Genomic DNA, 12,005 nt, shown 5'->3' on the forward strand with positions numbered 1-12,005 from the left:
ATTACTGATAGACCTTGAGCATTAAATATGAAACTGCAAGTTTTCATCATTTTGATCAAATTGCTACTTGTAGAACAGTGAATTACAGATAGTCAGCTGAATTGGCTTTTTATACTTGGAATGAAACCTATTATTTCATAAGCATTTTTTCCCCACATAAGATTTTGTAGAGAGTATCGACTAGAATCAAGATGGTAGAATATAGGAGCCAGGTCAAAAGAGGTGTTTGAATAATTTGATATGGAAAGTTCCTTCGAATGGTGATGGTCTGAAGAGTATTCTCAGGGAACTTAGGATCTTTTTTAGATCCATCTATTTCAGAAACCATCTATTAAATAGCTAAAAACAAAAAAACCAAAAAAAAAAACACTGAAACCTGACCAACAAATATAAATGCCAGAATACATGGTACAGTGAGAATATGGTAGTCATTAAGGAAAGCATAGTAGAAAGACTTGGTGGAAGACATGAAATTTGAACTGAATTTTGAAAGATTTCATTAGGGAAGTAAGCAAGTATAAGAGCAGTAATAATAAAATGTCACTTTTTTTTTCCCCCTCTGAGATTTAAAGAAGGAAGGAACCAGAGTGGGGGGGGGGGGGGGGGGGGAGTATTCTAGGTATGAAAAAGGGAAAATACTTAAGAGTTGGGAGATAGAGTATCATCTTCAAGGAACTGCCAGGAGGCCAATGTCATTGGATTGAATAATCCATTGGAGGGGTAAGTGAAGACTGAAATGGTGGGAGCAGGTTAGGAAGGGCTTTAAATGACAAAGGAGTTTATATTTGATCCCAAATATGATAGGAAACATTGGAGTTTAGGAGGAGGGAAGGGTGTGATGTGTTAAGATCCATTTTAATGAGAATTCCATTCTTGAAAAATGTAGTGCTTATTTTTCAGGTACTTGAGTCTTCTTGCTCTTTTTTTTTTTTTTTTTTTTAATTTAAATAGAACTGTGATTAAGAGTGAGAAAAGAGATGATAAAAGGTCTGAAGATAGGAAAGATGAAAAAGACTATGACGAACTGAAATCTGGGTCAGCAGATCGTTCTAGAGCCACCAAGTCAGGTAAACCATGTCTTGGGGTTAATTATAAGGAACTTAGTGGTATATCCTAAGAATATATTTCAGCATTTGATTGCTGAGTCTTGTTATTTTTAGAAAATTTCAAAAAGAAGTTCCAGATGAAAAACCAGGAAAGCAATTCTTCTTCAATGATGAAATTGACTTTAAGAAAAAAAATTTAAAAGTTTATATGAGCATTCACAAAATTATACAGATAGAATAAATCTTTACATAAAGCCCTTTCCATTTAACAAAGAAACACCAAATGAATTAGCACACAGTAAATAAGGGTAAAGTACTTTTGTTTGTTTCCCTTCTAAGTTAAAATGAAACAGCTACTTTTGGCTTTTTCTATTTCTTTAAAAAGAGTCAGACTTTTTAGAAAAAGTAAATCTGTAGTTGTGTAACTGCTAATCATTGTGTTTTCATGTAGCTCTTCTCCCATACCCTGGCATTATCTTTTTAAATTTTTAACAAATTGCCAGAAGTCTGAAAATATTAAGAACTATTCATGTTTATAGGTAAACTTTGACCCCTGAATTCTTGCTCTGTTTTTTTAAGAAATTTTTAGATCAGTAGAGAATTGTGCAGTTCTAGGACATTTATGTTAATAATAAACTTGATTTTTATCAATTTTATATGATTGTAAACATTTAGATTAAATATATTATTACATAGGGTGTGTACTGAGCCTTTTTCGCTGTCACATATGTGCCTCTCTTTCCCATGAAAACCAAAAGCTAAGATAGAGGACAGTGGGCATGGTAAGGGCCAGAATCAGGCCAATAGCAATTAAAGTTCTTCCTGATACTTCATGAGCTTTTGTATGTGTATATGTCTGTCTTTCTGTGTGTGTGTGTGTGTGTGTGTGTGTAAATACTATATATTGAACCCAATCCAACTTAAGAAGTATTTATTTTTTGCATATTGTAATATGCTGGATTCTAAATGGTTGTGATAATTTATCTAAATTGCAATCTGATATCAAACAAGTTGTCTTAAAGATGGCTGGTTAGTGTTGTAAATTTAATAAAGTAAGTAACTTCTGGAAGATAGAATTAGATTGTTTTGCTTTAGGGAAAGAAAATAGATTATGAAACATTTAACATCCCAAGCTAAATGTAGAGGAATTGAACATATCTGTTTCACTCTGTCAGTCTGTACAGGTGAACAGCAGTGTGTTGATTTAGGGAACATAGGCTAAGATTTTGCAGCACTCATAAAATGTGTGGGAGGAATAAAAATCAATAGCTTTGTTTTCTTAGATTCTACTGTGACACTGTGAGGAGTATTAGAAATCCACAGGGTATGTATTTGTATATCAGATCTATATAAAGGGACAGATTTTTTTACCAGAGAATTTTAAGTTTTTAAATATTTTTGAGACTCAGAAATGGAAGTGTGCCAATCTTAACATTTCTGTCATGGATATAAGAAATAGTAAATGTTGAATGAAAACAATTTCAAATGACAACATTATTTTTAATGATAGAATGTCGAATTTTAAGCAAAATTTTGAGGATTGAATGCTTTACAAAATCATAGAAAAGTTGGAACACAACATAACTAATGTGATCGTGTCATGTTATTATCTGAAGGAAGCAGAGGGACAGAACGAACAGTTGTAATGGACAAGTCAAAGGGGGAACCTGTCATTAGTGTGAAAACCACAACCAGATCTAAAGAGCGGGTAAGTATCATGTCTGCATCCAGTTTCTCTTTGGGGGCATTTAAAAATACTTTGGATTTACATTATAAAATTATTATTTGATCTTGTAAATTAAGAAAGCCCTAAGGCACTTTTACATTTTATATTTTGGAGAAATAAGAAAGTTAGAAGTGTGTGTTTGGTTTTATGTATAATGTGCTTTTATGGGTTAATGGGTTGACTTTTGAAATGGATTTTTCTGTACTTTTAATCTAAAAAAAAAAATTCCAAATTTTATTTCTGAGGGAGAGGGGAGAGAATAAAAATGAGACTTTTGGTGAAGGCCTAGGGGGAGGTTATAAGGCAGCACAATTGTCTTAGAATAATTCTTGGTTAGGAAAATTTAAATCATTGGTTACCTTGAAGTGCTAGAATATCATGAAGATTGCTTCTTGATAAACTTTCATATTCTTAATTCAGTATTCCAGTTACACTTCACAGTCTGTTTATGAATCATCCAGCAAGTAATAGAACCTTCCAATACATCCTTTTCTTTAACTGAAATTATATGTACGTACACAAAATTAAGATCTAAAACATGTTTTCAAAATATCTGCCCCCATTTTGCTCATACTTCATCAGACCACACCTCCTTCTATGAAGTAAATTGACACAGGAAATACAGCTCACCATTGCAGGGGAAAGGCACAGACTTTCCAAGTTAAAAGGTAAGTTTTATTCATTGGCTAATTTAATAGCAGTTTTAATTTTTTTTTTGGTTAATTTAATAAAACCCTATTAAATTAACCAGAAAGTAAACTAGAACTCCTTTTAAAGTTGTCTTCCATACTATCAGATGGTGTGCTGCATTTCCTGTGATCTTTTGTTCTACAATTAGATGAGAAACATCTTAGTGTGATGTTTAATTTTTTTTTTTTTCATAAAGGCAGCTATGACTTTTTTTTAAGCAAGCATTTTTACACATTGTATCTAGAATTTCTATTAGTCAGGAGAACTGTACTTTTCCCAACTAATTCTCATATAAAATTGATAAGCTTTAAATTTTCAGATGTCAGGAACAGCAGGATTTGTGAAGTTGTTGACCCTTCCTCATTAGAATGGCCATTGGCATAAAGCTGTGTTAGATTTCTTTTTCTTAAGACTTTTTTGTTCAGTCAAAATGACTGATGAAAAAATGAAAAATTCATTTAACTTTAGAGTTAAATTTAACTGTATCTCTTCCCCCAAATCATAGTAGTTATTTTATCTATACATATCCTTTGTAACTAGGTGACTGCTCTCTTAAAAACTAGTTTTCTATTGAATTATAAAAGTATTTTGTCCCAAAACATGTTAAGTGGAGGAAAAGATTGATTGCATTTGAGTCTTCCCTATTTCTGATTTTGTTTTTGTTTTTTGTTTTTGAATTTTGAATTTTGAAAATCTGATTTTCTTTGTATGTAATTCTATCTAAGTTAAAGGCATTACCTGAAACTTTACTTGATTAGTATGCTGGATTTGCCGGTAGGCAGCTGCAATTAAACTGTTTAGTTTTATATTGTTTTATATTGTGCACATCTTTAAACCTCTTTGTTATTCAGGAATTATGATACTTTATAAGAATTAAATGGGACAAATGATCTTAGTATAATTCGAATATGGGTATTTTATTTTCATTGAATATTTGATATAATTGCACTTTTGAGATTAATTAAAAAAAAAAAACACTTTGGTAAACAGAGCTCCAAAAGTCAAGATCGAAAATCAGAAAGCAAAGAAAAGAGAGATATTTTGTCGTTTGATAAAATCAAAGAACAACGGGAGCGGGAACGACAGAGGCAGCGGGAACGAGAAATCAGAGAAACTGAAAGGCGTAGGTGAGTAAAAACCCCAAATAAATTGGACTTTTTTTTTTTTTTTTTTCCTGGACTAAATTATTGTTTGGGGTTTTTTTTCCCCCCATCAGTATTTGGGGAGAGACTTTGGTTTCATTTCAAATTGGACACTTAATACTTTGTTTTTGCACCAACAAACCTGGTCACCTACTCTTAAAGGCTCTCTGTTCCAACAAGTACTTAAACAACAGTCCCTCTTACAGCAAAGTTAATAAGTGGAAATCCAGTTTTTACTCTCTTCAGTAACAAGGAATTTACTGTATCTCAAAGCAACCTATTCTGCTTAATATTAGCTTTTTAATCTTTAAATTTCCTCTGACAGAAAGAAGTAGAGTAATATAAGTAAGCTGAGCAGAGGAGTTTTTAAGTATTATGTTCCAGACATTTTGCTGAGTATTAGAAATACAATAAAAGGCAAAAATAGTCCCTGTACTGGAACTTACTATTTGATGTCCCTAATTTTGATAGGATCTAATTACTGATCTGAAAGCTGTTCTCAAAAATTCGTAATTTGAGTAGTCATTGTTTCAATGTACTATAAGAAGGAAACAGATTACTGTCTTTTTTAAAAATGTCAATATTGAATAGCAGCAGCAGATTATCATGCTGCAATAAGTGTTGACTACTAAAAATTTCTCATGCTTCATTAAAAGACCCTAGATTTAAGAGTGGGGCAAAAGTTTTTATACCTTTTGATTATCATGCTACCTCAGGATCTAGGTATTCCTATGTCAGGTTATATTTTTAATCATCACTTAGTGTAAAAAAGGACTTCAGCATACCTAACATTTAGGAGTGGTTTAAACTGATAACAGATTGTCTCTTTAAAACACATCTTAAAAGTCTATTAACTATATGAAAGTTACTAATTTCTATTTCCTTTGGTTTTGGTTTAAAAGAGGAGGTGGCATTTTATGGTAGAAAAAATGTTGGAGATTTAGATTCATATCCTACTTCTAATTATGTACTATAACCTTGAAAAAATAATTTTACTTAGTCTTGATTGCCTCATTGGCAAAATGGGTGTGATGCTTAATTATACATAACATGACACAATAACTATCATAGAATTTGTGTGAGGAAAAAACTAATACCATGAATAATTTGTGGTGGTTTTCATTTTTAGGGATATTCCTTAGACTTAAAGGACTCTGTGAAAGATGATCCCTCATAGAAAAATTCATGTACTTAGTAATGAACATTTCCACTCTTTGTGTATAGATTTCGCTAATCAGTATGATGATTCATTACATTTATGTAATAAAGTGTTTTCTACACTCTCATGATTTTACTGATTTTCTTTACAACCTAGGAAATTGAGACTCATGTGACACTTGGAAGCTTTTCTGACTAAATCCAATACCTGTTCCACTTCTATAAGCTTCTTTTTCCAAAAACATCATCTCTTTTGACTTGGAAATTATTTTTTTAATATAGTAGTGAATAACATTAAACTTTTTTTTTTCTGTTTTTTTCCCCACACAAATTATGGTTTATTATTGGGCAAATGGTATGAAGATATCGCTACCTTTGAACACAGTCAACTGTTTAAAAAAAAACAAACAACCAACACATTTTACATCTTTACATTTTGGAGAAACAGTGTTTACTTTGCATGTTAATTAACAGTTCAGTAGTTAGGTTATTCGTTGTTGAAAGAATTGTTCTTTCTAAAATTGTCAGCTTAATGAGGAGAGTTCCCATTTAGGAATATCTATGTTTAACTAGAGAACGAGAGCAGCGGGAACGGGAGCAGCGCATTGATGCCTTTCGAGAACGGAAAGAGAAAGCCAGGCTTCAGCGGGAACGTGTGCGACTTGAATGTCAGAGGCAGCGTCTTGAGCGAGAGCGAATGGAGAGGGAGAGACTAGAAAGGGAGAGAATTCGTGTAGAACAAGAAAGGAGAAAAGAACAGGAACGGATCCATAGGGAGAGAGAGGAGCTTCGGCGCCAGCAGGAACAGTTACGCTATGAACAGGAGCGACGGCCTGCTCTGAGAAGACCTTATGATGTAGATTCAAGGTAAAGACGACTGATGTTGTGGATGGATGATTAATCATGCCCTATAATCTAACTTGTGCATCATTCAAGCCCCTGTCTTCTGGCTTTCTGGTTCAGCTATACCTTCACCTGAAGAGGTATAGGAGGAGTAAGTAAAGAGAATCAAAAGGAATTGGAAAAAGTCTTGAATTGTTCTTGCTATTTGCATTTTTTTTTTTTTTTTAAGTTTGCTATCTGTAAGGTGCTTAGGATAGAACAATGACTATGACATAGACCTTGCCCTCTATGAATTTACGACTCAGAGGAAAAACAAACACAAATAATTGATAGAAGGGAGGAGTGGGAGAAGCCCAGCCAATTTTGATCTTACCTTGACTGTCAGGCCAGACTTCATCGAAGCTATTGAGTTGGACCTTGAAGAAAGTTTGATACCTTGCTGAGCATATTAGTTTGGAAGGTGGAAGAAATAGTGTTAAATCATTTTCATTTTTCTTTTAGCATGTACAATTGAAAGTTGATTGAGATATAGTAATAAAAATATATGTTGCCATCTTGATACATTGTTTGGAACACATCAATAACTCAGAATTTTTTAAATTTTTTATGCCATGAAATTCTCTAATGATTCATTTCTCTTAGATTGGGCTCTCTGTAAGTGTCCTTGACAATTGATACTTTCTGAAAGGGTCTTAAACAGATCCTTTTAAAACCAAACTCTTAGAGCTGAGAATTACCTTAGTAAACCTTGATCCCTATTTGAAGAATAGTTCCATTTCTCATACCAGCAAGTTTCCCAATTCCATTATTTGTCTGAAAAATCTTTGAATTTCGATTTTGCCTAAATCACTTTGGTAGCCTCAATCTAGTACATACCTAGTACAGCTGAAGAAGGGTTGAATAAAGGGCATTAACGAAACTTGTTCATGGATTTAAAATTAAGTTTATTGTTCTTCAGTGTATTGTTGACACTAAACTGGTAATAATTACCTTATTAGCTATGAGTCTTAATTTTTTTGTAAAATTCAGCAAAAGATAATTGGATAGTATCCTAAAGTGCATTACCAGTTTGAATTCCCATAGCTTTATAGGAAACTTGGAAGGCAGCTCAGTTTGGGTTAGGTAGATATTCAGGGTAAAAAGTCATATTTTTATCATTCTAGGAGAATCAAATATTTCATTTTTCTTGTTCGAACCATGCAGGGATCAAGGTATTAAGTGCCTTGATACAATTAGCTCACAGCAGTCTTTTTCTCGAGATTGTCAAATAAGAATGCCAGTATGCCTCTTGGCAATTTGGGGGATTTTAATTTATCAGATCAAAATGATAATGATTGAATGTACAGAGATTAGCCCTGTGGGACATTTTAAATGAGACTTGGTCTAGAGAGAGTGCTTTTTCTTCCTTTTTTTCTTTTATCCTTTTCATAAATTATTATTATTATTATTATTATTATTTTTTTGGTGGGGGTACATAAACAGAAGAGATGATTCATATTGGCCAGAAGGAAAACGAGCTGCTCTGGATGACAGATACCGATCTGAATTTAGCCGACAAGACCGTTTTCATGATTTTGACCACAGGGACCGAAGCCGATACCAGGACCATTCAATAGACAGGTTAGCTCTTCATATTCCCTTTATGTTCATACATTTAAACATTTCATTTTTTAAAAATAGGACACAGATACAGTTATGAAATTGTTTTTGTAATTGTGCTATACTTTTGGAACATTATTTGTCTCTGTATTTCTTTAAGAAATTTTTTTATTGTTATAGCTTTTTATTGACACAACATATGCATGGGTAATTTTTCAACACTGACCCTTGCAATCCCTTCTATTCCAACTTTTCCCTTCCTTCCCTCCCCCCCCCCATCCCCCCACCCTCCAGATAACAGGCAGTCTCATATATGTTAAACATGTTAAAGTATATCTTAAATACAATATATGTGTACATATTTATACGGTTCTCTTGTTTAATAAGAAAAATCTGATTTAGAAAGGTAAAAATAACCTGGGAAGAAAAAACAAAAATGCAAGCAGTCCACACTCATTTCCCAGTGTTCTTTTGCTGGGTGTAGTTGCTTCTGTTCATCACTGATCAATTGGAACTGAATTGGATCCTCTCATTACTTAAGATAGCCACTTCCATCAGAATTGATCCTCATAGAGTAGTATTGTTGAAGTGTATAATCTCCTGGTTCTGCTCATTTCACTCAGCATCAGTTCATGTAAGTCTCTCCAAGCCTCTCTGTATTCATCTGTTGGTCATTTCTTACAGTACGATAATATTCCATAACATGCATACATCATAATTTGCTCAGCCATTCTCCAAGTGATGGCATCCATTCAGTTTCCAGTTTCTAGCCACTACAAAAAGGGCTGCCACAAACATTTTTGCACATATGAGTTCCTTTCCCTTCTTTTATATCTCTTTGGGATATAAGCCCAGTAGTAACACTGCTGGATCAAAAGGTATGCACGGTTTGATAACTTTTTGAGCATAGTCTTTTGGAATATATTAACCATGAACTTTTGACCAGCTGAATTTGTAATCCCTCCTTAGATAGGGTGAACAGATTTGGATAGTATTAGAAGTTTCTGAGAACGATAGTTTCAGTACCTGCAGTACCATAGTTTCAGAGCTAGAAAGAAGAAATCTCATTTTGCAAAAGCTTAGGCCACCAAAGGTTGTTCTTTCCTTGACCACAGGCAGCTAATTATTGCCAGAATCTAGGTCTTCTGACTCATAATCCAGTGCTGTTTTTATACAAACCAAGTTCTTGGGCTGACATTTTGGTATTTCCTTCTGGGTCCATTAAAATTAATCAGTTAGTCTCAGTTTCCAGAAAACATTAGGTCTATTAAAATTTGTATTCAAGTCACCCACACTTACCCACGCCATTTCATTCTTCCACAACTACTCATGTTTTTTTAGACTTCCTCATTTTAATTTAAAACATCAAATATTTGTCTTCCACTGATACACTCAGGGTTTCTTCACAGATCTAGCAAAGAGAATAAAATACAAAGAGCATTGTATATTTCATTTCCCATTAGGATCTAAATTTTTGGAGACTGGCCATATGAATCAGTCCTTATTTTAAATAGGGAATGTGCCTGCTTTGTAGAATTAGTTCCAAATTTTTCATTTTGTGAATTATGGCTCTACTTTGAGCTGCCTGTCTTTTGGCCATTTTAGTACTTATTAGTTCTTCTACCAGAGGGAAGAAAGGAAAAGAGATGAAAGGTGAATTACCAAGTAGTTAATTTCATTATTGATTATTGTTAGCTCTAGGAAAATATTTGGTATAAGAAAGTTGGACTTTCAACTAGTTAACAACCAGAAGTTTTGGCACATCTGTGAATTTTGTATTCATCTGTTCCATTTTGTGTTCCCTCTGACTACTTCATAAATGATCAAAGTTCTATTTCAGTGTTGTGAGGTTTCATGTCAGAGATTTGAGTAGATAGAGGTGGTTGTGGAAGATTTTTGCAAGGATATCTAATCATTAGAGGCACCTCATTTTTCTCCCTGCAAAATTGGTTAGGAATGAAATCTGTACCTTGTGGAAATAGTGTTAGATTTCATTTCAGAAATTTGATTTAGACTTCTTGAGAATAATAGATTTACCCATTGGTATTTTAATAATTGCTTTTGTTTCCCAGGAGGGAAGGTTCAAGGTCAGTGATGGGAGAAAGAGATGGGCAGGTGAGTTAAATCTTGAGATCTAACACATTCACTTTTCTTGGTAGTTTAAGTAACTTTTAGACATGAGTTTCTCCTGATTATTAGTCTGGCAGAATGAGTGACAGCGTGGGTATGGCAGCAGACTCCTTGACTTGAAATGACAAGACCTGGGTTTGAGGCCAGACTCTGGCATTCATTAGCTCTGTGATCCTGGTTAGGCCTCTTCATTCCTTTGGGGATTAAATATAAAATTAGGGATACTAATACCTGTATCATACTCCTCATTGAATGGGGGAGGACAGAGATGGGGAGAAATTTGGCAAATCATTAAAAGCATGCTATTTTTCTTTTTTAATTAACTATAGAGAACCAAAATAACTGATAAAAATCTGATATTTTTTCAGACTAAGTTCTTGTGTACACATGCCCGCTACTAGTCATTTTAGATAGGGGTTCAGGAAGCAGATACTAAAAACATATGTTACAATGTCCGTCTTGAAGGTGTTCAGTACTCTGAAAAAAGAATGCTTATGAGAAAGTTAATAGTAATGTGATAGTATAATAAGGGCCAAGTGATTATTTTGTTAGGAAGTTCTATAGAATCATAAATTTAGAACTGAACGTGCATTTTAGAAGTCACTAAGTCTAGTGCCTTGTTTTACAAATGAAAAAACCAAGTCCCAGAGAGGTTAAATAATATCTTGGGTCATACTGCTAGGAAGTGTCAGGTGGGATTTTGAATCCAGATTTTCTTGATTCCAAGTTCAGTGTTCTATTGCAGTAGTATCCAACCAAAATAGAACTAAGAACTACTAATTTATACATAAAGATCTCTGTGTACTTCATGCTAATTTTGTTTAAAAATGTAATGTTAGTTATGTCTTACTATATTTTTATTCATTTTGTTCATTATTTCCCAATTACATTTTAATCTGCTTCAGGCTGCAGTCAGGAGTACTGCAGGCCTGTGAACCGCATGTTTGACACTTCTGCTCTACTTCACTGACTCAGCAGATAGTGTGGTCTATGTGACCCTATGTGGTCCTACACCAAACAGTTTGAACAGTGAAGGGCCAGAGGTGGGTGAGTGAAGCATGGTCTCTGGAGATCAAGTGACAGGCTGTAGAGGGCAAAAAGATGGCCAAAGTAGATTGGCTTGACAGATAAGACCATGTTTCATTCCTTTAATAAGTTAATTAATTATCAAATCAAAAGATTTAGGAAGCCTTGTAAGGTATTTGGTTCATTTTTTAATTTGTCTTGAATATTTTCCAGAACCATGATTCATAATCATGATATTAATAGTTGTCATTTCCACAACAATTTTTATTAGAATGTTTGTTTGTTTGTTTTTTTCTCTAAGAAGATGGTGGTAGTCTAATAGCAAGGGTTATTCTAATCAGAATTCTTTGTTGATCACAGGGTATGTCAAAGTCCAAATATATTTTTTGTCCCTTTCGATTTGTTACCTTTTTTCCATTGAAAGGTGAAAAGGTGCTACCTCATTCAAATAAGTTTGAGTATTATGTTCTTTATGCAGATGTCATTTCATTATGAGTTACTGCTTCTTGGTTCTCTAAGGGTAGAGTATATTAACATTAATATAATATTATTAAATAGGTATATTCAGCAGAACAAAAATATGAAGTTTTGCCACTTAGTTGAGAAGAAAGGAAACCCAATGTTGTTTTTCACATGCCTGCTATG

At 33.6% G+C, this 12,005-nt stretch overlaps 1 protein-coding gene across 5 annotated transcripts in view; it reads left to right on the plus strand.

Moving 5' to 3' along the window:
- The window catches only part of SAFB2 (scaffold attachment factor B2), a 36,903-nt gene that overhangs the window by 18,260 nt on the left and 6,638 nt on the right, over positions 1–12,005 (plus strand). For 4 of the 5 annotated variants that reach the window (XM_023496715.2, XM_023496716.2, XM_031947788.1 and 1 more), the window contains 6 exons: positions 952–1,067; positions 2,663–2,754; positions 4,453–4,589; positions 6,336–6,629; positions 8,088–8,225; positions 10,277–10,319. In XM_023496715.2, coding sequence (XP_023352483.2) covers positions 952–1,067; positions 2,663–2,754; positions 4,453–4,589; positions 6,336–6,629; positions 8,088–8,225; positions 10,277–10,319 — 820 coding nt within the window. The remainder of the gene's footprint in view (positions 1–951; positions 1,068–2,662; positions 2,755–4,452; positions 4,590–6,335; positions 6,630–8,087; positions 8,226–10,276; positions 10,320–12,005) is intronic. The other variant, XR_002769428.2, reaches the window with a different exon arrangement.

The sequence above is a fragment of the Sarcophilus harrisii genome, chromosome 1 (genome assembly GCF_902635505.1).
Source record: "Sarcophilus harrisii chromosome 1, mSarHar1.11, whole genome shotgun sequence".
Classification (NCBI taxonomy): Eukaryota; Metazoa; Chordata; class Mammalia; order Dasyuromorphia; family Dasyuridae; genus Sarcophilus; species Sarcophilus harrisii.